Genomic DNA, 23,213 nt, shown 5'->3' with positions numbered 1-23,213 from the left:
ATCGTTGCATTTCTCATTTTAGACTGAACTTATGTTGCATCATAATATTTTAAGGTTTTGAATAAAACATCAAAGCCTCTATAGTTTAGTTGGCTATAACACCCCACTAGTAATAAGTTGTATACAACAAGCCTAATGGGGAGGTCTGTCGTTCGAATCGGCATGGAGGCATTTCTTTTTTGTTTTGCTGCAAGACTTTTTTTTCGCCTGGGCATTCTAGGGCGTCTTCCATTCTCCTTCCCCTTCCCGCTCTCATGCATCGGAAAAGGCGGCGGGATTCAGTGAATAACGTGGTTTGTTTCATGACAACTGTTTCCGTGCCATCTCACATTTATTGCTGCCGGACGAAAGCGGTTCTTTGTTGTGTTATTATAACAATCATAAACTCAATCATACTGCACAGTACGTAGAATGCCATCAGGCATACGTAAAACCATATCTTTTTTGCGTGGCGTATATGATTACTTTTTGATAAGCCAGCGCAATTTAAACAATTAGCAGACGATGTTAATATATATCACAGATGAAACACCCCTCGTTTCTTCCCACTTTTAGTTTTTCTCTTTCACGTACAGATCCTCCCCGCTTGTCGTCGTTTTTCTTTTTCCCCATCTCTCTCGCTTAATGCAGATCTCATCACCACATCTTTCTCCCCATCCCCCCTCGCATCGTCCCTCTTCCATACCCTTGCTGACCTTGAGCTTGGGCTTGACCCTGTCCCAGCTGCCCCTGGCCACCCTGGTTTACAGCATGCCCATGCTGGACCTGTGGCGAGTACACTCCAATGCCACCATAATACCCCTGGCTCGACCCGTCCATACTCATCCTAAACCCTCCCGGCTGGGGCTGCAATCCGGACGACGTACCCTGGGCTTGGTGCGGGTGATGTCTATAGTCACCGTTTGTAGCTGCTTGTGCAAACCTGCCTTGGGGTCGGACTTGGGGTGAAGCGTGATTGTACGAAGGGGAGGGTGTGGGGGCGTAAGAATAGGCGACGTTGGGGTTGACGCGGCTGTACGGGGGGACGTTGGAGTATTGTTGGAATTTCTGCTGGCCTTGGTTGGCTTGGTGCTGGGCTTGGTGGGCGGCATGTTGAGGCTGGGCGGTGTAGCCATAACCGGGAGCGACGCCGAATCCTCCCCAGACACCTTGCTGGAAACCATTTACGCCGGCGACGCCCATCGCGTTGACCGCCTGTCGGCTGTACCCGCCCAAAGGCATGGTCATGCCCATGGACGGATCTCCGGGAGGGCTGGAAAGAGTGTGAGGTGAGCCAAAGTAGGGCGACTGTATTTGTGATTGGGATATAGAATGGGATTGAGAGGGGTGACGGGTGAATGGAACGTTTGCGGCGCCGAGGTTGGGAGAGAACTGAGGAGCAGAAGAAGAAGAATGGCCATGGCTGGGGAAACCGCTCTTAAGGCCGGCAGATAAAGGCTGTGTGCTCTCGGCTGACGCGGGAGCGTTCAAAGTGGGGTACATGGGAGTATCACTAGTGGTTGCAGACGTGTCGGCGCCCCAAACCGACTTGATAGCGTCATGGGGTTGAGATGGGTATGCTAAAGATGTCTTTGACCATGGTGTCGAAGGACCATTGGATTTCGGTGACTGATGAGCCAGTGGGGGCGTTGTAGGTACCTTTGAGCTATATCAGCATATTTTACATCTTACAGATAGATGGGCGGACTTGCCTCTTTCTTGTCATCATTCTTCTCTCCCTTGGCTTCCTCCACACTTTCCAAACTCATCTTATTCACCTCTTCCAGCAAGCTATCTCCTTCCAACTCGCTCGAGACCATAAACCTCACACCGGGTTTCCCATCCTCACTCAAGACTGAAAAACTGCCATCCTTGCCGTCCCGCGGAGTAGAACCAGGGATCGAGCTGGTAGGGAGGGAGGAGAGTGAGATGTGAGGCGGAGGAGCGATGGCGAGACCGACACCTTGGAGAATAAATGTCGAAGGATCCTTTTCCGCTTGGGCGGCCGATTTGACGGGGGATTTGCGTCGTGGCGGAGGTTGTTGTTGTTGTTGTTGTTGTTGGGCTGTTGACGATGTGGTAGCTGGAGGCACCGGCGGGAGAGTTTGAACGGGTTTCGTCGATGGTCCCAGCAATTCTGCCTTTTCGACTCCCGTCCTCACCCCTTCTTCTTCCACACTCCCTCCAACGTCTTCCACCTTCCTTCTTTCCCGTTTTTCCCTGACCTCTCCATCCACACCTGTCGTCCTTTCCTTGACACGCTCCAACACTCTGGGCGAGATGGAAACCACGACTTGTCCAACCTTGGTCACCACCCTCGACTGGGGCAACAGCATCTTTGCTCTATCCAACACATCTTCGGCAGTCTCCTCACTCTCCAACGGGGGCTCAAACGTCCTCGCCCAACCTCTTGGCGCTTCAACACCCTTTTCCCATTGTTGTTGCTGGGAGGAGCTGATGGGAGGGAGGTCAAAGCACCGTGGACGAGGGAGGGATGACGGTTTGGGAAGACGAATGTTGTACGTCCGCCAGGCGGGGGGCGGGGAGCGTGGAGGTTGAGGACAAGTGATGTCAAAGAATTGCGGGGGTTCGTATTCTGCGGGTGCAGAAGAAACAGCAGCAGCAGCGGGTTTGGAAATGGGTGGCTGAGATGTCTGGCTTGAGGCCCCGGTGGAGGAGGAGGCGTGTTTCCATGCGAGGTTGGTGGTAGTCGTTACGGGTCTAGTCTTTTCCTCTTTCACTTGTTCAGCTCTACTGGCCTTGAACGCTTGTTTCTCCTCCACCTCTTCCTTTACCGCCTGTACTTCCTTTACCGCCTCTTTTTCCCGCTCTTTTTCCAACTCCTTCTCCCGCACCTCCTTCTCCCTCGTCTGCTGCATTTCAAGCATAGCTGCTTTTACCCTCGCCAACATTCCATCAAACGATGAGGATGAGAGTGCGGACTGTTGCGCTGTGGCTGTGGCTGTGGCTGTGGCTGTGGCAGACATGTGGGCGGTGGATGAGGAAGCAGTTGGCTGTTGGACGGTTTCCGGTGATGATGAAGCTGCACCCAGACCGGCAGAGTCGTAAAGCGGTGACGTAATCTTCTCCTCTTCCTTTCCTTCCGCCGGCACCTGTGTTTCTTGAGACGACGGAAGAGGTTGTTGCGCACGGGCCCTCCAAGACGGTTCGCGCTCCGCCTTGGAAGGTTTCTCCATTTCAGACGAGGTGGGGCGTGGTATAAGGGGAGCGTCGCGAGGAGGACGTTGGGCGATGGTGAGTTGCGGGGCGGGTTCTGCCCATTTCACTTGCTTTTCTTTTGGTGGCGGTTGCGCGGCGGTGGCGGCGGGGGCGGCAGAGGCAGAAATGGATGGTTCAGGCTTATTGGCATTTTGCGATTCAGATTCCGCCTTTAGCTTTTCCTCCAACGCCTTGGCCTTCATCCTCGCCCGTTCTTTCGCGGCTTCACGTTCCTTTTCCTCTTCCAACCTCCTCAAACGTGCCTTTTCTGCCGCAGTATGCATCTCGAGCGATTGCGGGTCAGGGTCGGTCGATGTTGTGGACGCGGGAGGAAGAGGTGCGGCTGTGGACGGGCCATGGGGGTGGGGATGCGTGTATGTAGAGTGAGGTGGTTGACCGGCATTGAACGATCTTCGTCCTGGCTGTACACTTGTGCCCGAGCCTACCACACGTTCACGCACATCGCTCCTACTCTCCCATGGCTGTCTCTGTTCACCCATCCCTCCCCCGGCGCCTGAAGACGGTGTCGGCCGACTACTCCCCCCCCACGCTGGACGGGCGGCCGCAGAGGATCGCCAAGATCCAGAGGCCGTGCCTGTGCCTGCTGTACCTGCGCTCGGGCCTTCGGTAGCAGAAGAAGGATCGGCAGCGGAAAGGTGAGGTGGTAAGCTCCTCGCTCCCAAGCCTGATGCCGGTGCGGCCGCATGGCCCATATCCCCAGTGTCTCGTCCGAGCAGCCTGGGTCCCCACGCTCTGTCCCTATCACTACTCCTTCCTGGATCTAATCTCGTTTGTTCGGGTCGGCTCTCCAGTCGGTTGGAAGAGGCGTTGAACAATACCCTTTCGTCGTTGGATCTGCCATCGTCTCCGCTACGCCGCGGCCATGAACGGTCGAAATCTTCGGCGAAACGGTCTGATTTGGGAACGGACTGTTCGTCTGCGGATGGGAGTTGAGCTGGTTGCGGGGGAGGAGAAGTGTGAGGCACATCGGGGAAATCAATCATGTCGTCTTCTTCATCTTCCTCCTGTAAATGCCTACATTAGCACGAATGTAAAGATATAAAGAGATCGGACTGACGTCCCAACGGTGCGAATGGGGTTCAAGGCGGGTGAACGTATCGAGTTCTTGGATGATGGCCTGGTTGTGCGCTGCTTGGACTTGGGCAGCAAGAGCGGCTGCTTGGGCTGCTGCTTTTTGTCCTATGTGTCAAGTGGTTTTAGCGGTGTCGCGCGCGCGCGCGCGCGAGGAAAAAAAGATGCGGGACATACCGTCGGCAGCTTCCTTGGCCGTCGGGAACTCTGTCGTCATGCCCGATCTCGATCCTAATCCGCCCATTCTCCATACATTTCTCCCGGCAGTACCCGTGCCCAGGCTGGTTCCAGACAGGGACGCAGCGGCGCTTGTCGGTATGCTGGCGCTTATTCCCGGGCGTGTGGGTGCGGGCTGGTGGAGGGTGCTGGGCGCGGGAGACGGCGTGGGGACTGCGGGTTTGGCCCATGGAGATGAATGTGTAGACGACGGCGGCGGATTGGGTGATGCAGACGGTTTTGAGATAGGCATCGTGTGCAGTTTGGTGGAGAGCTGTCTTGATGTCGAGGGAATGGGCACAGGGGAAGCTTGGCGTCCTGCAGACGGTGATGAGCACGAGTGGTTTATGACTGGCTTACCATTTTGCTGTTTCTGCGGGCCCGGCGTGGGTGCGGGCGTGGTGGTCTTTGATAGGAACTTTTGGTTTACATTGAGAGAGGTGAACAGCTTCTTCTTCGGGGGTGCGGGAGGGTTGCTGTCCCTGGGCGTGGGTGGATTCTCCTGGGCGTGTGGCTCCTGGGCGTGTGGATTCTCCTGGGCGTGTGGCTCCTGGGCGTGTGGCGGCTGCTGGTCGGTGTGCTGCGGCTGCTGGTCGACGTCGCTGCCCGCCTCGCCCGCCTCGCCCGCCGTCTCCTGTGCGGGTGGTGTGCCATTCTCCTCGTCTGGCATGGTGCAACGTGGCTGTACAAGCATGAGCAGTCCCGCCATACATATCCCACATACACGCCGCCGGGCGTAACCCCGAAACGCCGGGGGTGGCACGCGCCGCCGCCCGCCATTGCGCCCGCTATGATTCGTCGCTGGCCCGCTCTCCTCTCTCCACGCACCACGATGGCCAGCCGCACGCCCCTCCTCGCCCTCCGCGCAGCCCGCACGGCCCGCCCAGCACGCGCCCCCGCACGCGCCCTCGCCCTCTCCGCCCGCCGCCAGCAGGAGCCGTCGGTCTCGCCGTTCAAGGAGCCCGCAGGCGTGAACCCCGCAGAGAAACTCGCCCCCGCCCAGACGCCCCTCCACCAGTACGGCCAGTACCTCCTCGCCTCCCTCCCCAAATACGTCCAGCAGTTCTCCGTCTACAAGGACGAGCTCACCATCTACATCCCCCCCCAGGCCGTCCTCCCCGTCTTCACCTTTCTCCGCGACCACACCCAGTGCCAGTACAGGCAGATCGTCGACATCACCGCCGTCGACTTCCCCACCAAGCCCAACAGGTTTGAGGCGAGTCTTGGCGCATCCCGCAAAACGTGTATGCTGACCCCGCTCTAGGTCGTCTACCACCTCCTCTCCCACGCCCATCAGTCGCGCATCCGTGTCAAGACCTACGCCGACGAGGTCACCCCCGTTCCCTCTGTCGTTGGTTTGTTCAACGGCGCCAACTGGTACGAACGTGAGGTCTGGGATATGTACGGTATCTTCTTTGAGGGCCACCCCGATCTGTGCGTGTTTTTTTTTTTTTTTTGGCACAGGCAGAAGCTTACCCCGAGTCAGGCGACGTATCTTGACCGACTATGGATTCGAGGGCTTCCCTCTGCGGAAAGATTTCCCTCTTACCGTGCGTGCAGTTTTCTTTTGCTTTTATCTGTTCCACGCTCCGCTGACACTTACCCCACAGGGTTACACCGAGGTCAGATACGACGACGAAAAGAAGCGGGTCGTCTACGAACCCCTTCAACTCACCCAGGCGTTTAGAAACTTTAACGATGCCGCCTCGCCTTGGGAGCAGGTCGGCGGTGGTGACCCCGCGGCCAAGCCTCAAGAGTACAACATTCCCCCGCCCCCAGAGCCCAAGAAGGAGGAGAAGAAGTAGATTTAGACGAGTGGGATAGGGTGCCAGGGATGCATGGGTATTTTCTCGTCTATGGGTAGATGACCGTTGGAGCGTTTTTTGGCCAAGCTGGGACACAAGAGGTGAAACAAAAAGAGGTCCTTTGTGGCATGACGGTGTGGTAGGCGAGGCGGAGTGTATGTCGGCGGCAGTGATCCTTTGGTGAATTGGTTTCAGTGGTCGGTCAGCCGCAAGCTGGATGATAAGATCTCCCATCGCATTATCCATCTCATTATCCATCTCCTTCCCAAACATCTCCTTCCTTGCCTCATAACTTGAACCACTACCACAACTCTCATCACTAACGACACTTTAAAAAACGACACTAACTATGCACCTACTAATCCTTCTGCTCTTCCCACTCACTCTAGCCACATCACGCGCTACTCCTTCCTTCACCTTTACCTCTTTCCCCACACCCACACCCATCCAACTGGAAGAACGCTGTACCTCGGGCGGCTGTGGCGGTCCCGGCGACGAATCCACCCTCACCGCCGCCGTCGTCACCTCCACCATCCTCTCCACCACCTCTGTCCCCTGCTACATCACCACCATCACCACCTCCTCCACCACACTCACCTCTACCATCTATTCTACCGAAACCATCACATCTACCGAAACGAGTAAGGGCACAGTGTACATCATCGAGTACTCGCCGACGCCCGTGGTGTACTCCACCCCGGTGGAGAGCGTGCTGCAGCTTACGGTAAGTTGGATGAGTTATTGGGTGGAGAGTGAGGGGAGTTACGGGAGTTATACCTCCCAGGGCGCGATGACAGGAGGGGGGAATGGTGGGAGTGACGGGGGATGTGGAGCGTGTGAAGCGGCGAGTAAAAGTGTAGCTTTGAATGAGAGCGATAGGCCGGGATCGAGCTCGGGGGGGGACGATGGATGGTCTGCCGGTGGGGGGTCGACCGATGTTTCGGACAGTGGAGATGCATGGACACACGTGAACGATGCAGTTGTTTCTGGGGTAGCGACAACCCACAGTGCTGCAGATGGGTCATCCACAGCAGTCGCTCCCACGGTTACGAGCATGGCAACCACAGTCGGTAGCAGCGGGCAAGGGTGGGTGAATTGGAGCGCGGAGAGGAGAAGGGTGGATATAAGTTCACAGAGGACAAAGATGGGCTGGGTGGGCAGTGTTGGGATGGGGTTGGTCGGGGTGAAAGTGATGATGGGTTTTTTGTAAAGCGTCAGTTTGTCGGTATAGTCTGTTAATATGCCATTTCCATCTCTCTCCGCTTTCTGGGGGATATTCTCCTGCATCATGCGATAGCAACAAGTGTCGCCAATGATCATACATCCTTGATGAAACGAGTTCTGCGACTAACTATCGAGTGATGAGGGCACGAAGAATGATAGATGTAGACACCATCACGTCTAACCCGTCGGTGGTGGTACAGTCGGACTGGATTGACTCGGTTAAAACAAACCTTGAAGGGATTATCAATATGCTCTTCATCTCGGTGGTCCAAGTTCATTCAATCGCACACGGGAATCACACGATCAGAATATGTTGCAAAAAAATGAAAACACAGCAAGCCCTCATGGTGTAGTGGTAACACGAAGGTCTCATACGACGTTGACTTTCGCGGTTAACGGCAATCCTCAGCTCTGAGTTCGATTCTCAGTGAGGGCATTTGAAGTTTTTTTTTTTTTTTTTTGGCTTTTTCCACATATCATCTTTTATTGTCATATGCAAAAGCAAAATGTTGAAATGCTGCTTTGTAGCGTACTTATATACGTATGGCGTCCAAGGATATCAAAGTTTGGAAAAAGACTACTTTGAAAATATCTATTACTCACCGTATCGGTCTCGTTGCATGTTGTTGTTGAAAGCGTCACAGATAAGCACTCGATACATTATTCCTTTTATTTCTACTTTGAGATTTTACACACAATCTTTAATGTTGCTTAAAGCCACGCTATTCGAAAAAAAATATAGTCTTTCCTACCACCACCTGAACCATTTCCCCCATCCTCGTCTTTGTGTATCCCCATCACCAGCCGCTTCACCTGTTTCGTTCTCCGACACTGGCGTCCCAGTCTCCTCATCCTCCAACGCACGTCGCTTCACCACCCTCGACTCGATCGTCCCCTCCTCACCTTCATCTTCTTGGTCATCCTCTTCTTCAGACTCATCTCGAGCCTTGCGCTTCTTACTGACAGTCTTTGAACTCGCCTCGGAGGTAGACTCTTCGTCTTCTTTGGCCGTTTCTTCTTCTTCTTCCTGCTCTGAATCGGTATCCTCATCTTCCACATCGGGCAGATAAGCAGCGTTATTTTGTTCACGAATGGGGGATGGCGTTTTGCGTAAAGCAGAGTCGGCTGGTGAATGCTGACTGGTCTCGGACTGGGACACTGTGACTGATCCAAGGAGGTGGTCGGATGAGTCATTATCAATTTCTTCGGCAGGCAAGAACCTGGCTGATCGTCTGGGGGTCTGAGGGGCTTTGTCTTCCACTGTCTTTTCCCGCTTGTCCCCCTCTCCTTCCTGGCCCGCCTCCTCCATCTCAACCTCGCCCTCCTGGACCGCTTCCAGCTCCTTTTCATGTTCTGCCTTTCCCTCCAACGCCTCTTCTCTTCTTACAGAGCTCAAGCGGGTAGACCTCCTTGGAGTCTGTAGTCGCCTGGTGGATGAGGGCCCTGGAGACCCCGCGGCAGAATGATCGTCGCCCACTTCGGTAGTGTACGATCCAGCAGGTTCCAAAGAAGGTTCCTTGCTCTTCTTGCGTGGGGTGAGGGACTCGGGAGGTTCGAGCGAAGCGCCGGAACGCTTGAGTGCAGAACGCCCGAGAGGCGACGCGCGTGGCTTGAGTGGGCTAGCGGTTGTACTTTGCTCGCCAAGCTGAGCACTGGTAGATTTCCTCTTCCTGTGCCCCCTGCTGCTGATGGTGCCTGTAGGCGTTTCCGTCTTTTTAGACGATGACTCTTCTGGCTCTGGCAATCTAGCATCCTTATTGGCATAGAGCAAATAGCAGCACCCTTCGTCAAAGATTTGCAGACCGACGATTCGTCTGATCTTGGTACACAACACTGGGTGAAGGACTTCGTTGTCGTGAGACAATTGACACTTTCTCGCCTCTTGCTCCTCTTCTTCTGTCGGCACACCTTGCACGACGGCTTCATCTTCTTCAATCTGCTCCGTATTGGCGAGCGAACAGTGAGGAGCAAGGATGACGGCTTCCAGTCCTCCGTAATCGGCCACTTTGAGCTTTTCGTAGTAACAGTTTGACCTGGTAACCGGGGGCGGAGGTGGGGAGCTCTCGGCACGAGCACGAGAGCGCGTACGTTTATGAGTATGGATCTGGCTCGGCGTTTGGTTCGACTGGCCCGACTGAGAAGCAGCTCCAGGAGCAGCTCCAGAAGCAAGAGTGTGGTGGTGTCGCAGTCGCTCGATAGCCGAGGTGCTCATGATAAGAGGCGGGCGTTCGGGAGAAGCATCGACAAGGACAGGCACCGAGGGTTGATCATCGTTGAGGACTTGTTCTTCGTCGATAGGCGTGGTGCTGAAAGCTTTACCTTTGCCCTTATCCTTCCGCCCAGACTTGTCGTCGTCGTCGTCGTCGACATCTTCTTCGTCCTGCTGCGGTGCTTTAACTCCTGCGTCTTCTGTTGGCTCCTCCAATTCGATTTTCTCTTCGGCAGGTTCACCCTGATCTTCGCCGGCCTGTTCGCCGACACTGAACTCTGTCTCTTGACGCTGTTCTTGTTCCTCTTCTACATATTCTGCATCCTTTGGGAGCTCAACCGGTTCGCTTTCGGCCATTTCAGCCTCATCTCTGTGCGCCACTGTCCCGCGCTCCAGCGCTTGCACCCACTCCACATCATAGTCATCCAGGGCGGCCATCGGCATATCCTCGTCAAACGTCATTGGGCCAGCCGTTCCATTTCCGTTCTGCGGCACCGGCACCTCTACCTCTACCTCTGAGACGTGTAAAGGTTCGGTAATGGGCGCACGTTCAATCTCTGTCGCTCCATCCACAGTACGCCCAGCCACACTACCTTCCTCTTGCCCATCCTCGACCATCAGACTCTCAGTCGGCGCCCGGGATCTCGGTTCAAGACGGTGAGGCGTGATCGGAGCTTCTAGGTACGAGTCAACAGGGGGCAGGCGCGGGTCTGGAAACTGCACTGGCGTAGCCGCCCGCGAGACAACGGCAGAGATCTCACCGACCGGACGGGGGTCAGCAGGAGGCTCGACGATGAGGGAAGGTGAAAAAGACGCTCTGGGTTTGAGATCGTGGGGATCAATAGGTGCTTGCGTGTTCGTGTCTGGTGGTGCGCCCTTTGGGTCAGGGAACTCGACGGGCGTTTGTTCGCGCTCGTTGATGCTTGGCGGGGTGGAGGAAATGTCCTCGATTCGGGAGGGGGGTTCGTCGGGTGGAAGCTGCACGATGACGGATGCGGTAGCTGGCGGGTGGGGGCGGAGAGAGTGAGGGGAGAGGGGAGCGATTTGAGAGGTGGGGGGTGGAGGGGCAGCAGGGTCCGGCAGGTCTCCGTTTGCGTCTACGTCTGCGTCTGCGTCTGCGTCTGCGTCTGCAGCGGTTTCGGGCAGAGTTTCGAAAGGTGCGGATGCGGCGCGAAGAGTAGAGTCATTACTACCTTGGGGGATTTCCCACACGGGTCCATCCTCGAGGGCCGGTCGCAACAGATCGATAGGCGGTTCTGGATGCACCCGAGATCCGCTTCCTTCGGCTTCGGCTTCGGCTTCCGCTTGTCCTTTTTCTTGAATAGTTGTGATGGTGACCACCACATCGTCCTCGACTTGCACCGCCTCTTCTTTGCCTGTGGGCAAGTTTGTAGTTTTTGTTTCCCCGGTTTCACGAGTCTCTACAATCTCTGTGACCTCGAGACCCGTGTCTGCCTCCTGCTGCTGCTGCTGATGCTCCTGTTGTCGCTGTTCTACAGCTGCATCGGGCGCAGGGGTAGTAGCTATTCCACCGTCAACCGGATTTCTTGTAATGTATAAAAAAGGAATAAAATGGGATTTAAAAAAAAAGAAAGAACGTACAAGGGAATTCAACTTGTTCGTTCCGTTCGATATCCACTTTATCATCATCATCATCTGCCAGCTCATCTTCATCATCCATCTCTTCAACCTCTATAACCTCGGTGGTTCGCGTGGTGGTTTCAGAGGTCTCGACGGTCTCGACGATTTCGACGATTTCGACGGTTTCGACAGGGATGCCTGTGGGCGCGGGCGACGATCCTGTCAGGATGGGGAGAGGGGGAAAGGAGGATTGAGTTTTGGTGTTTGTTAGGGATACGGAGGTACTTACGAGGGAGTTGGACTTGTCCTTGGACATCTTCTTGCAGGGACTCTTTTTCTTGTTGTCGTTCTAGTTCATTATCTTGATCAAGAAGATCTACTGGCGTTTGTGAATGTGTTGTATCTTGTTCATCCTCCTCTTCCTCCTCCTCTTCCTCTTCCCCTTCCTCCTCCTCCTCTTCCTCCTCCTCCTCCTCTTCCTCCTCCTCCTCCTCCTCCTCCGCCGCCGCCTCGTCAACAAACCAAGACGGGTGTCGAGGTTCATCCCTTGCCAGTTCGTCCTCCTCCTCCTCTTCATATTCCACCTCTTCTTCATCTTCCTCTCGTCGTCCGGCTTCAGACCCATCTTCTGACGCTTCTTCTTCCGATGACGAGCCGATTTCAATCACCTCTCGAACGGTGGCTGCCTGTACCTTGATCGGTGATTCTTGCTCTTCATCTGTTTCCTTGTTAGTATCGTTTGGATATGAGATGACCGGTTTTGTTGGTGACATACCAGATGGCTCATCTACCAATTCGTCTTCTTCTTCTTCTTCTTCACTGTACTCTTCAACGTCTCGCGCCTGCTCTCTTTCATCCCCGCTCATCATGAAATCTTCATCGTACGCGCCATCAACCACCTCCTCCTCCCCCTCATAATCCTCTGCATCCCCTTCTTGCGGTGGAGGGGCCATACCCTGCGATACATGATGCACCAAATCCTGCAGAAACCCCGCATCAATCTGGTACCCGTCCTGGAGCAAATTGGGGTCAATCTGCATAGCGTCCTGCTCCACAACGAGGTCATGGCCGCCGCCGAGGGGAGGGACGGCGGGGGAAGCAGCTGTGCGGGGGGCGCCGGGGTCGGCGTAGGGTGTGGGCGCGTCGGGGAGGGGGGGGTAGAGGTTTGGGAGCGGTGGTTGGGGAGAGTTGGACTGGCCGATGTATTCGATACCGTCAGATTCGTCGCCGTGGCTCGACTGCTCGTCGGTGGCGTACGCTGCGCCGTCTGCCTCGACTGCCTCGACGTTGTCCTCCTCGGAGACAGCGGGGGGGGACGGGGGGTGTATGCCGTGTGCGATCTTGCGCTGGAGCCCGTCGAGCCACGCGTGCATCTCCGCGGGCGGGAACCGGCTGTAGGGCCCCGGCGGCCGTATGCGCTGCGGGGGGAGCATCGGAGGGGGGGGGAGGGGGAGCTTGAGAGTTGCTTGAGAGGGATACAAGAGCGAGATGCTTCGGCGAATGTGCGCGGTGTCCCGATCCAGCCTCCACTCTGCCCCCCGCAAAAGTTGCCCGCTGAATGTTTTCCCTTCACCACATCACACCATGGCTCCACAGGAACTCGTCCTCTCCGCCCCGTCCTCTGCCCCCGCAGCCGCCATACACCTCCACGACCTCCTCACCTCCGCCTCCGTCCACGCATTCAAACCGTGCGCAACAGCACCCTGCTCGCTCGCACATGTCCCCACCTACAACAACCAGGGCGGCGCAGTCTTTGCAGTCCAGGAGGACAAGGCGCTCCTCCACGTCTGGGCATGGCAAAAGGTGGGTGCTTGTGTGCAGGCGCCGTATACTAACACCGGCCGTAGGACCAGATGCATCTCAAGCTGCATCTTCCTGAAAAGATGGCCTGCTTCACCGTCTCGCCCAACGGCTACTGGGCAGCAGCCGGTTCGCCCAACGGCCACATCTACCTCTGGGAACTCTCTTCCGGTCTCTTGGTGTCTTCCCATACCGCCCACTACCGCGCTCTGACCTCCTTGACGTTCACGCCGGACTCTCGACTCTTGATTTCCACATCGCTCGATTCTTCAGCGCACGTCTACCTCGTATCCCAACTGATCGATCCAGAGGATCCAGCCAAGGCGGGCAAACCGTATGCGACGCTCAGGGACCATAACCTCGCAGTGCGGTGTGTCGGGCTTGGACGCGTTGCGGGTAGCCAGGGTGGTAGATTATGGACTGCTTCAGATGACGGAACCGTCAAAGTACGTCCTCTTTTCTCTGATGCACCATCCACTGACCCACCCCCAGATGTGGTCCCTCTACCCTCCATTCGATCTTCTCTGCACATTCGTCCTCCCCGTCACATGCACCCCTACCACCCTCGCCGTCGACCCCTCTGAACGATTCTTCTACGTCGGCACCACCCAAGGCGACGTCTACCACTTCCCCTTATTCCGAAAACGGGCCGTCCTCGGCGATCACGATCAGTCCGCCGCCGCCGCCGCCGCGTCGCAGGATGAATGGGAAGCCGTCGGTGGAGATGGAAATGCTTCTGCACCAATCAAGCCCCAAGGCGCTGTCATCTCTCTCAAAGACGCCAACGACTCCATCACCTCTCTCGCGCTTTCCCTTTCCTCCACCCATCTCCTCGTCGGCACCTCGGCGGGCAACATCCAGATCCACTCGCTCCCGTCTCACCAGCATCTGCGTACCCTCTCCCCACATGCCGGACCCGTCACGCATCTCACCACACTCTTACGTCCCGCCGACCTCGTGGGGAGTGTCGGCGTAGGCGCAGGCGCGGGGGCTAAAGGCGAAGAAATACCCATCATGGAGATCAAACCCCTCGAACGGCTCAAAGGTCGTCCCCCGCAAGAATCCCACGAACCCACCGTCCTCCTCCGCCCGCCTACCTCTCACGCCGCCTCTCTCCTCTCTGATCTTCGACCGCCGCCCGCGCCGGCGGTGACCCGTCGTCAGGCGATGGGAGATGCGGGGACGACGAGCGATCAGGTGGGACAGCTCTTGGCAGAGAACAAGAGGTTGAAAGCGGCGTTTGAGAGGGCGGAGAAGATTAATGAAAAGCTGTGGAACAAGGTGATGGATGTGAATCCGGGGACCAACGCGTAGTCATAGAATTCAAGTATTTGTAAACATTTATGCATTTGGGCATTTTGGTTGGGTATCATTTTTCTCTTTACATTGCCTCCCCGTCCAAATCCTCCATCGCCTCCCCGTCCAAATCTTCCATCGCCTCCCCGTCTAAATCTTCCATCACCTCCCCATCCAAATCTTCATCCTCAAACGCAGATCTGACAGCTGACGGTACTGATTCAGGCGCAGGCGCAGGCCCAGCCTGCGGATTGATCCTCTTAAAACTACTCTTAAACCCACTCTGCTCAAACCTATCTTCCTCCTCTTCAGCTTTTTGTTGCTCGTTTTCCCTCTTCTTCCTCTCCGCTTCCTCCGCCTCCAACTTGGCCTTGTCAACCCATGCGCCCTGGGGGGTCTTGACGAGCGCAGAGAGAGGCTTGTCGCCGACCAACACGGCACGGAAGAGTTCCGCAGTATCGGTGTTGAATACAATCCTATTTGCAAAAAAAGTCAGCAAAAAGCGCGCCAACCAACCAGCCAAAAAAAAAAAAAGCAACGTGCCATCGTTCCCAGATATCCAATACATTCCCCACTTGCCCTCTAAACACATCCGCACTAATCTTGCCCGAATACACCATCAAACTCTTCTCCACCGTATTCAAATGCGCCAGCACGGGCGGTAGCCTATGCTCAAACGCGAGGCGGTATCGCCAAACGTTGGGCAAAGGCGACGCAGAGTTGTGAAGGATATCAGAGATGAGGTGAAGACGCGCAATCTTTCGCGGGACGGGCGTCGAATCCACCTGGACAGACTGACAGATGATATCTGCAATCTCATCCGCCGCTTCGGCTCGTCGGAGCGCAAACTCCATCCCCCGCGCAATCTCCGCCCTTTTCCCAGTCATCACCCGTAACATGGCCTCAAACCGCCTTTTCGCAAGTCGGCCAAGTTTACCCTTGGACGTTCGCTCCCTTTCGGAATCCTCGGCCGAGTCGGAAGAGTAGATGGAGGCGTAACCGTCGTCGTTGAATGCTTCGGGGGGTGGAGACGGAATGCGGTAATGTGATGAAAGTGTGGATTGGTAAAGGTGGTAGTCGGGAAGCTGTACCTCTGGTCAACAATACTCGGGAAAGAAAAAAAAAGAAAAGCCACATGCCTTGTCGTCATACAAAAAGGCAAACTTTGGGTTCTCCCTTTCCTTTTCCATCAAAACATCTTCAAATCCTTTACCATGTTCCTTTACGCGGTTCGCAACAGTCTTGATAAACCTCCCATGTTCTTCAGGGATACTATCCAGCCACTTTTGTTTGCAAGTCCGTTCGGGCGAAGGGGAACGAGAGTAAGAAGATGACGAGGAGTACGAGTATGAACGGGCGCGATGCGATTTCTTTCTAGGAGGGCTGCGGCCCCTTGATCGTGATCTTGACCTTCTTCGCTTGTGACTGTCACTTGTGATATCTACATTGCTGTTCAGGCTTTTTCCTTTTTTCCTTTTCTTTTTCTGTGATAGATATGAAAAAATGACTCACCGAAAAGAGCTTTCAAGGGCTTTGCAACAGGCTTGCTCCATCCTACTCGAATCGAATTTCCCATCCATTCCGACCCGTCCAGCTCTTTCACAGCCCGTTCAGCATCTTTCCGTTCCATGTACGACACGAAACCGGTGAGACCCCGTCGGGCGCTTGCCTGGCTGAATGCTTCGTCGCCTCGGGCTACAGACAACGTCAACTCCTTGACATATACAAAAACAGAAAATAATAATATAGAAACTCACGCCACATGATTTTGACAGTCGCCACCGGTCCCTGCTTTGCAAAGTGCAAACCGAGAATCTCTTCCGTGATCTCTTGAGGCAAATTTGACTGCTCAAAAAGGTTAGATATTGTACATTCGCTGGCCTTCATGTTGGAACACCCACAATGAATAAATTGGTGCTCTACTCCAGGATTAGCTAAATATCTAACCAAAAAAAAAAGACAATATGAGACGTACCTCATGGTCGAAGCCACTTCCGCCAGTTTCCCAAGCTAGTTTTACATGAATCGATCAGTTCAAGATGGTTCACAGTCTTCATCAATAGCAGATTGCCGGTACAGACCTGCAAGGGCAGTTACTGAAGATCCCTCCTTCTTTGCGATCTGACTGAATTTTTGTTCGCGGGCGTTCTGGTTACTATATTTGCCATCAGTATTGATAAAGAGGAGAAGAGGGATCGCTTTTTGAAAGGATGACATACTGCTTGATTTCTTCCAAGAATGAATCCATCGCTCTCTTGCCCCTTGGCTTCGGTCCACTGGGTGGAGGAGGCGGTGATGGCGCTCTGACAGGCATGGGTTTTGGCTGCGATATGTCAGCCCAGTTAACTTGGTCAGTAACATCTAGACTTACTCTACCGTAGCCCATAGCGGCTGGACCTCTAGGGGGCGCAAAAGACGTTGGCGCTCCCATCGGCGCGCCTCCGGCCCTTACAAACCCTCCCCCAGGCCCAATGGGTCTTCCCCGAAAACCCCTCATACCCGTGTGACCGGACGAGCTTCCCTCAGCTGATCCTTCAAACTCTCTTTCAATCTCTGCCATTACCAGTGCTGCCGCTCTGAGGTAGGCCATGTCAGTGGACGGTGCGGATTCAAGGTATGGCTTGCAGTGTACTTTTCCTCTTCAATCCGCTTACGTTCCTCTGCCTCCTTTTCCAGATCACGCTTTGTTTTTTTGGTGATACCTTGAGAAAAGGTCTTGCTCTTGAGTGCAGTCAATTCCAGTTGATGCTGTGACAAATCCACGGTCAGTGTTGGCGACGACTAGCACATTAAAAAAGATACGTGGACTTGCTTTGGGGACATCTTCTTCGCCTTCCGAGTCTGAGCCTGCGAATTTGGAGAGGTCTAGCCTGCGGGACATGGTGAGGTGTAGAGGTGGGGAGGGTAATCAACTTTATAGGAATGGCAAGTTGTTGTTCAATAATAATATACCATCATCGTCCTTGTGTTAAGAAGTAGAATGGGCGCGGAATCAAATCCCGGCCAGCGTAGATTCCGAGAGATGTTGCAGCGACGTTTAGATGATCGCAGCGCAGTGGTCACCATAATTCGAAACTCGAACAGCATAACTTGTATTCCATCTCTTTCCACAACTCCTATACAGGATTATTTTGATATTAACTACGGAACGACATAATATATTCAAAGACAGGAAATAAAAATGGACCCCAACTCCATTATGACGCCTGCTACAGGCGCAATCTCGTCGCGCTTCGAATCCCAATCAGCCATCGATGAGGCGAGAGAGAACAGAAAGAAGGAATGGGCCGAGGCATACGCTAGGTAATTTGATGTGCATGTCAATAGATTTTGCCCGTTAACCTGACTGTCTATAGAATTGGCCAGGAGCCGCCTCCCGAGGAGCCGGAAACTGACTATGATGCCCGTACTCTCTATGAACGATTACAAGCACAAAAGGTGTGGCTTCTCTGCATGTCCGCTCATACGATCCACGTTCTAAAGCTTACGCCTCCATGTTACATCACAATAGGAGTTGAAAAAGGAGGAATGGGATTCGAAGATGAAATTATCGAACCAATGGCGAGGACTCAACGCTGATGAACAACGATTCCTTGCGGAGAAGGAAGCTGAAAAGAGGGCGGAACAGAAAAAGCTGGAGGAACGTGAAGCCGAGGAGATGAGAGCATACAGAGAGTACGTCTCTGCACCTATAGTGACTGTGCGGTCAGCGATTGTCCAAATCTAACGACATGATTTGCAGACGGTTAGCGGCGAGAAATACGTCTCAAACAGATGCTTCGCCACCCACTGTGGCAGCAGTAGCTAAATCTGCCCCTCCGAAGAAGATTCCCTCTAAAGATGTCAAGAAAAAGGACGTGAAATCGTTAATGAAAGGTGTGGTGGTCAAGAAGAAGGCAAAGCTTCCTGCCGCACCCTCTGCGGATAAACCCTCTACGGCGCCTGAAGCTGCTGAAAAACCAGACTCATCGTCTTCCAAGCCCTTAGAATTAGAAGCGAACAACAAAACCGGGACCAAGAGGGAGGCGCCAAGCGACGTCGCAGACGCCGAGGATGAAAAGAGACAGAAGCTGGAAGAAAACAAGGCATAAACGAACGATTTGATACATAATCACCTTACTGTTGTATTGCATTGTGCCAGGCAGAACATATGGCTCTAGCGAATCTGTACCGTTAATTATCCTAGCCGACTAGTACCAAGTTTTTTTGCTTTAAGCAATAAAATCTGCCTCTTCAGGATGCAATTATAGAGTAACTAAAAATGCGGGCGACTACCCCCAGCGGGCGGGAGCACTGTGATTTATCTTTGTCGACCTCCAAGGGCAAGCAAGGCTGTTCTCAGAGTGTCTTCTTGAAGCTGGGGATGATCCACTCGCTAGCGCCATAGCCACTGTCTGCGAGGAGGTATTCTCCAGGGCTAAATAGGCGCTCAGGGGATTGGGCCAGCTATTGATGATACAGGATACGCGCTTAAAAACAAAACCAACCACTTACCAAAGTGCTATTCAATACTGATAGGAAACTGCTATCGCGTTATGCATATAGATGCTGGGTTACGATGGTAAAATGTGACAAATCTTAACAGTAGTTTTTGATAATGGCAAAAAGAGTCCACAAAAGCAAAAAAATAAATGCCCTCACTGAGAATCGAACTCAGAGCTGAGGATTAGATGTCAACCATTAAGCTAACTTCATATGAGACCTTCGTGTTACCACTACACCATGAGGGCTTGTTGAATTTGATGATTTATGCATATAAATCACTATAACAGTGAAAGACCATTAGATCCTTCTTAAGCACTATAAAAAATGCGATCCATGCATCTTCTTCTATTTGACATTTCAAGAACCTGTAATGATGATATTATTATAACTACTGCACGATTTATCGTTTGCGAAATGGAAGCCGAAGGAAAGCAGGTCACCCTATGATGATGCATATGCATGATGATGCATGATGTTGTATTCAGCCAGATGATGTGGCATTTTATGTGTGTGACTTTACTTTTGACACACAACAGTTCGGTACTTGGTAAAATAGTGGTCGCATATTGTTGTAGTTCTTCATCGCACAATATACATGTATACAACCAGTGCATGTTTTGCTAGTCTCTAAACTACACAAATATATTACAACAACAATCAATGAGACACCCAGTGTCTACGCTTCTTTCAAAACAACGCACACAAAACACCAAACGCCCTTCATGCCCCCCAAGAGACAAACGCCTAAAGACACTCCTCTTCCTGAGGAAGTGAACTCACTTCCTGTTGATGGAGACCTCAACTCTCAGATAGCAGCAGCCATCCTCTACCTGTCTAAATTGGTAGGTCAGCAAAACTCATCAGCAGCTGCCCAGGGGAATTACGCACCTCGAGGGATCTCTATCCCAGAAGCCTCTGATATCCCCACATTTACCGGTCCCATTCGTGATGTTCCAGCTGTCATTCTTCACACCGACCGCCTGTACAAGCTTCTTCGGACTTACTCTCTTTTTTCCCCCGGAAACGACGATGTGCGGGAAGAGAATCGGCGAGTAACCATCCTGGAGCTGGCGAATAACTCCATCGAATGTAAAGCACTGCAAGCATGGGTGAGGACTACTGGTCGGATGATGGAAGAGGATGGCGAGTCGGGATGGGAGGAATGTATTGTGGCTTTCAAGGACGCTGCGATGCCTTTAGAGTGGGCTCAGAAAGAATTTCGTTCACTTTTCCGCCTGCAGTTCAATCAAGTTAGCGATTGGCCTACTTTCGATCAGCAAGCCATACAACACCGTCATAATTTGATGGGCACCGAGCTCTATCCCAGCGACACCTTTATGGCCAACCTTTACCGCGCTGCATGTCCTGAGATCCTGTTCCTTCGTTTGATGACAAAGCCGGAGTTTAAGAATGGAAGTTTGAGTGAGGTCTGCACTCAATTACAGTTAGAAGTCAGAAAGTACTTGGAGGAGAAAAAAGAGCAATTCACACCCACTCGTGCCAAGGCTCAAAATTCGGCGACCCCGCAGACCCAGCCGCACCTGGCTCACCCTGTCAGCCACTATTATCAAGCTCAAAACCCCTTACCTTATTATCTCTCTCCTGCCGGTAAACACATTCGCAAACTTTTCGCCAAAGAAAACCGATGCAACGATTGCCGCAAGGTTGGTCACAATTTCAAAACCTGTCCCAGCCGCCGTCCTTCCATGCGTTCCAATCCACATCCAGTCGACAACCACGAAGACCTTATCCAAGAACTTACCAGTCAGCTTGACGATTACCTCAAGCTCGAGACATTCCTTGACCTGGATGAGACCTGTACGCACTGTTCCATCCTCCCCTAGCCATTCAAGTCTCTGCTGCCGCTGACGGACGTACCGCTACTGCCCCCCCTCACCCTCTTCGCTTTCTTCTCATGTTGTCTAGCATGGCAACTGGCTCCTCGTCGATTATTATAATCGAAAATTACTTGTGCTGGAGACGAAGCTTGTGTATTGCACGCAACCGAGATTGGTTAGGCGATGATTAACTTAAGAAGACCGGCTATTGCGTTGAAACCATCGGAGAGATGAAGAAACGGATTGATGGAGAAGAGAAGACGAGCATAAACAACAAAAAAGTAGTAGTGCTGGCGTTATGATGCCGTCTGTTACCATTTCGCCTTCTTGTGGCAAAAAGTTGCTCATTGTACACAATATGCAACCTGCTAAAAAACATTCCTATAAGTAACATACCTTTGGAAGGACGATGATGACAAGTATGTTACTACTTGATGCTTGCTTCTAATGAAAGAGCAGGAAATCTCGGAAACACGTCGGATTCCATCCACAGGTATATGCACATTATTAATAATATACAGTCTTCACAGCTCAAGATGTCTGTTCTAATGACAACAAAGTATTCAGTCAATTACTAAACCCTGTACGCCGCTACTATTTTTTCTTTTTAACCCTCCTATATCCTACCTGAAACTCTCCGCCTTTCGTTTCGTGCAGCGGCCGCAGAGATTTTCAAATCTACTTCTGTGCGCCACCGGGCAGCATCGTTCCTACTCAGATGTAAGCCATCTCGTCACATATTAGCGAGGCCACTAATATGCTTACCTAGCTCGAATAGTACTCAAAACAGCAAGCGCTACTGCCTTGAACGTCCTCGCAGGTCTTGGCTGTTCGGGGATAGGGAAGCCCATCTTAGCAATGGCCTTGATAGTAGCTTGTTCACTGCAAAGTGGTGAGTATGCTTTGCCACGGTGTAGCTGTGCAAAGATACTTACTTCAAACTTTTTCCACCGACTAACAGCAGTAAATATCTCTTCTGCAATGCCAGTGCATTTCGGAAAGTCGCTTCGCGGGTGTACTTGGCTTTCAGATACCTAATCTGAGTAGCAAGTTCTCTTGATTGGGATTTAAACCGGGACTTTTGTTCTGCCAAGGTGTCGGATAATCCACTGGGACGACTAGTCAGCATGGTCCCCAAGTTAACCAGACCATATTAGAAGACGACTTACGCGTCACACTCGTGCAATTCCCTCCACTTTTCAACTTTTTCATACTTTGTCTTCACGTCCTGAACCTCGTGTCTTAACCTCCTCTCTCGCTCCTTCGCCTCTTCCATCTCTCTCTCCAAAGCTAGAAGCTCAGCAGCATGTTTGGAAGATTTGTTGATCTGCTCCCTTTTCAGAGCTTGCAATTGCTGACCAAAGTCTTCGCTCTCAATCTTATGCTTTTGCAAGTCGTTTTCGAACTCCCTCAGTTCTTGAGCGATTATTTCACGTTCGCGGCGGTATTTGTTCACCTGAGCCTCAGATTCTCTTATTTCCTGGTCACGTCTAGCAAGTGACTCGCGAAGGTGGTTCGATATTGATTCTGCGTCTCGAAGCGATGATTCGAGCAAGCGAATTGCTTCAGACTTTTGGGATAACTCGGCTTGTAGTTGACCAGCTGTAGTACTATCGCAAGCAATTTGAGCGTTGCGTCTTGAAAGTGAATCATATGCTCGTCTTTCGTCAGCCAACTCTCGTTCAAGCTGAGTCACCTGTGACTTGGAAATTTGAATTCCCTGAGTGTAGTCATCAGCTGTCAATCTTTAAAGTTAGTAAAGGAAGATACATACGCGCTTTAGCTCATCTCTTTCCTTTTCCACCCTCTTAACCTCTTCACGTGCTTGTTCAACCTCTCTCTCTGACTCTTCAGCCATCCTTTCCATTTCTGTCTTGAAGCTTTCAACCTCTGCATTGCTCTTTAATCTCATCTCAGAGACAAGGTCTTGCAAGCGACTGTTATCTCTTTGGAGGCGTGCACGCTCGGCATTGATGTCAGATTTGAGTCGGTCCATCTGGCGGTGAACCTCATCAAGAGCCTTTTTTAGCCTGCTCTCAGCCTCTTGTCTATGCAATTGTTAGCCTGAGCATTTAAGTTCAAGATGTGGAGAGCGACCTACTCTTGCTCTTCCCTCTGAGCGCCGACAAGCGCTAAAGAGGCCTTATTCCTTTGGCCCAAAGTCCTGACTTCGTCTTCCAACTCGCTGATTCTCTCTTCTGCCGCGGCCAATTTCTCTGCTAACTGTACAGCTCCAAGGCCAGCGGCTTCAAGCCTGTTAAAGTTTTGGTCCAACTGCTCATTTGCCTCTTTCAGCTCTTGCTGAAGATATTCCATTTGGGCCTGTAAGAGGGGTTCATTAGCTGACTGGATGGTCGTTTGAAGCCATGACGGCTATAGGCATGAAGGCATCAGCATTAGTCGCATGAGATACTCAGTGTACTCACCTCTTGTAAGGAACCGGGGGTCTTCGGAGCTCTTAAAGACGCA

At 52.8% G+C, this 23,213-nt stretch overlaps 8 protein-coding genes and 3 non-coding genes across 11 annotated transcripts in view; 6 read left to right on the top strand and 5 right to left on the bottom strand.

Annotated features, from left to right (window-relative positions):
* The first annotated feature begins 74 nt into the window (after nucleotides 1-74).
* On the top strand, nucleotides 75-171 carry CNF03380. The gene has a single exon. It is a non-coding gene; the product is annotated as a tRNA-Thr (tRNA).
* Nucleotides 172-383: 212 nt separating this feature from the next.
* CNF03370 (hypothetical protein) lies at nucleotides 384-5,172 on the bottom strand. Its single transcript, XM_024657430.1, has 5 exons — nucleotides 4,867-5,172; nucleotides 4,468-4,824; nucleotides 4,277-4,398; nucleotides 1,692-4,223; nucleotides 384-1,638 (listed from the first exon to the last, which is right to left on the bottom strand). Exons 2-5 carry the CDS (start codon nucleotides 4,757-4,759, stop codon nucleotides 637-639), a joined length of 3,948 nt encoding a protein of 1,315 aa, XP_024513124.1. The 5' UTR covers nucleotides 4,760-4,824; nucleotides 4,867-5,172; the 3' UTR covers nucleotides 384-636.
* Nucleotides 5,173-5,338: 166 nt separating this feature from the next.
* CNF03360 (NADH-ubiquinone oxidoreductase 30.4 kDa subunit, putative) lies at nucleotides 5,339-6,553 on the top strand (the record flags this gene model as incomplete). The annotated part of the gene is made up of 4 exons (XM_571409.2): nucleotides 5,339-5,722; nucleotides 5,771-5,940; nucleotides 5,993-6,056; nucleotides 6,117-6,553. The coding sequence occupies 4 exons, from the start codon at nucleotides 5,339-5,341 to the stop codon at nucleotides 6,309-6,311; spliced, it is 813 nt and encodes a 270-aa protein (XP_571409.2). The 3' UTR covers nucleotides 6,312-6,553.
* Nucleotides 6,554-7,873: 1,320 nt separating this feature from the next.
* On the top strand, nucleotides 7,874-7,971 carry CNF03340. Its single transcript has one exon. It is a non-coding gene; the product is annotated as a tRNA-Met (tRNA).
* Nucleotides 7,972-8,196: 225 nt separating this feature from the next.
* CNF03330 (hypothetical protein) lies at nucleotides 8,197-12,741 on the bottom strand. Its single transcript, XM_571610.2, has 3 exons — nucleotides 11,615-12,741; nucleotides 11,347-11,544; nucleotides 8,197-11,267 (listed from the first exon to the last, which is right to left on the bottom strand). Exons 1-3 carry the CDS (start codon nucleotides 12,696-12,698, stop codon nucleotides 8,284-8,286), a joined length of 4,266 nt encoding a protein of 1,421 aa, XP_571610.2. The 5' UTR covers nucleotides 12,699-12,741; the 3' UTR covers nucleotides 8,197-8,283.
* Nucleotides 12,742-12,901: 160 nt separating this feature from the next.
* Nucleotides 12,902-14,488, top strand: CNF03320 (ribosomal large subunit assembly and maintenance-related protein, putative). The gene is made up of 3 exons (XM_571405.2): nucleotides 12,902-13,128; nucleotides 13,173-13,571; nucleotides 13,618-14,488. The coding sequence occupies exons 1-3, from the start codon at nucleotides 12,910-12,912 to the stop codon at nucleotides 14,437-14,439; spliced, it is 1,440 nt and encodes a 479-aa protein (XP_571405.2). The 5' UTR covers nucleotides 12,902-12,909; the 3' UTR covers nucleotides 14,440-14,488.
* CNF03310 (conserved hypothetical protein) lies at nucleotides 14,374-17,368 on the bottom strand. The gene is made up of 12 exons (XM_571608.2): nucleotides 17,234-17,368; nucleotides 17,054-17,169; nucleotides 16,793-16,997; nucleotides 16,641-16,744; nucleotides 16,503-16,576; nucleotides 16,397-16,431; nucleotides 16,323-16,340; nucleotides 16,179-16,266; nucleotides 15,934-16,116; nucleotides 15,561-15,862; nucleotides 14,965-15,506; nucleotides 14,374-14,897 (listed from the first exon to the last, which is right to left on the bottom strand). Exons 1-12 carry the CDS (start codon nucleotides 17,300-17,302, stop codon nucleotides 14,507-14,509), a joined length of 2,127 nt encoding a protein of 708 aa, XP_571608.1. The 5' UTR covers nucleotides 17,303-17,368; the 3' UTR covers nucleotides 14,374-14,506.
* Nucleotides 17,369-17,438: 70 nt separating this feature from the next.
* CNF03300 (hypothetical protein) lies at nucleotides 17,439-18,683 on the top strand. The gene is made up of 4 exons (XM_571403.2): nucleotides 17,439-17,724; nucleotides 17,778-17,859; nucleotides 17,933-18,096; nucleotides 18,164-18,683. The coding sequence occupies exons 1-4, from the start codon at nucleotides 17,603-17,605 to the stop codon at nucleotides 18,510-18,512; spliced, it is 717 nt and encodes a 238-aa protein (XP_571403.1). The 5' UTR covers nucleotides 17,439-17,602; the 3' UTR covers nucleotides 18,513-18,683.
* A 370-nt stretch (nucleotides 18,684-19,053) lies between these two features.
* CNF03290 lies at nucleotides 19,054-19,151 on the bottom strand. The gene has a single exon. It is a non-coding gene; the product is annotated as a tRNA-Met (tRNA).
* Nucleotides 19,152-19,484: 333 nt separating this feature from the next.
* Nucleotides 19,485-21,106, top strand: CNF03280 (hypothetical protein). The gene is made up of 2 exons (XM_024657429.1): nucleotides 19,485-20,724; nucleotides 20,833-21,106. Exons 1-2 carry the CDS (start codon nucleotides 19,629-19,631, stop codon nucleotides 20,862-20,864), a joined length of 1,128 nt encoding a protein of 375 aa, XP_024513050.1. The 5' UTR covers nucleotides 19,485-19,628; the 3' UTR covers nucleotides 20,865-21,106.
* Nucleotides 21,107-21,239: 133 nt separating this feature from the next.
* The window catches only part of CNF03270 (conserved hypothetical protein), a 5,524-nt gene continuing 3,550 nt past the window's right edge, over nucleotides 21,240-23,213 (bottom strand). The window contains exons 3-9 of the mRNA XM_024657428.1: nucleotides 23,171-23,213; nucleotides 22,846-23,117; nucleotides 22,519-22,792; nucleotides 21,914-22,464; nucleotides 21,680-21,853; nucleotides 21,510-21,626; nucleotides 21,240-21,454 (exon numbers count right to left, since the gene is read on the bottom strand). The exon at nucleotides 23,171-23,213 is cut by the window's right edge and continues 2,786 nt beyond it. Of these exons, the coding sequence (XP_024513049.1) occupies nucleotides 21,361-21,454; nucleotides 21,510-21,626; nucleotides 21,680-21,853; nucleotides 21,914-22,464; nucleotides 22,519-22,792; nucleotides 22,846-23,117; nucleotides 23,171-23,213 (1,525 nt within the window). The 3' untranslated portion in view covers nucleotides 21,240-21,360. The remainder of the gene's footprint in view (nucleotides 21,455-21,509; nucleotides 21,627-21,679; nucleotides 21,854-21,913; nucleotides 22,465-22,518; nucleotides 22,793-22,845; nucleotides 23,118-23,170) is intronic.

This window comes from Cryptococcus neoformans (assembly GCF_000091045.1).
Source record: "Cryptococcus neoformans var. neoformans JEC21 chromosome 6 sequence".
NCBI classification, from domain to species: Eukaryota; Fungi; Basidiomycota; class Tremellomycetes; order Tremellales; family Cryptococcaceae; genus Cryptococcus; species Cryptococcus deneoformans.
Note: the sequence above shows the minus strand (reverse complement) of the source record. Positions and strands in the feature narration are given on the sequence as shown.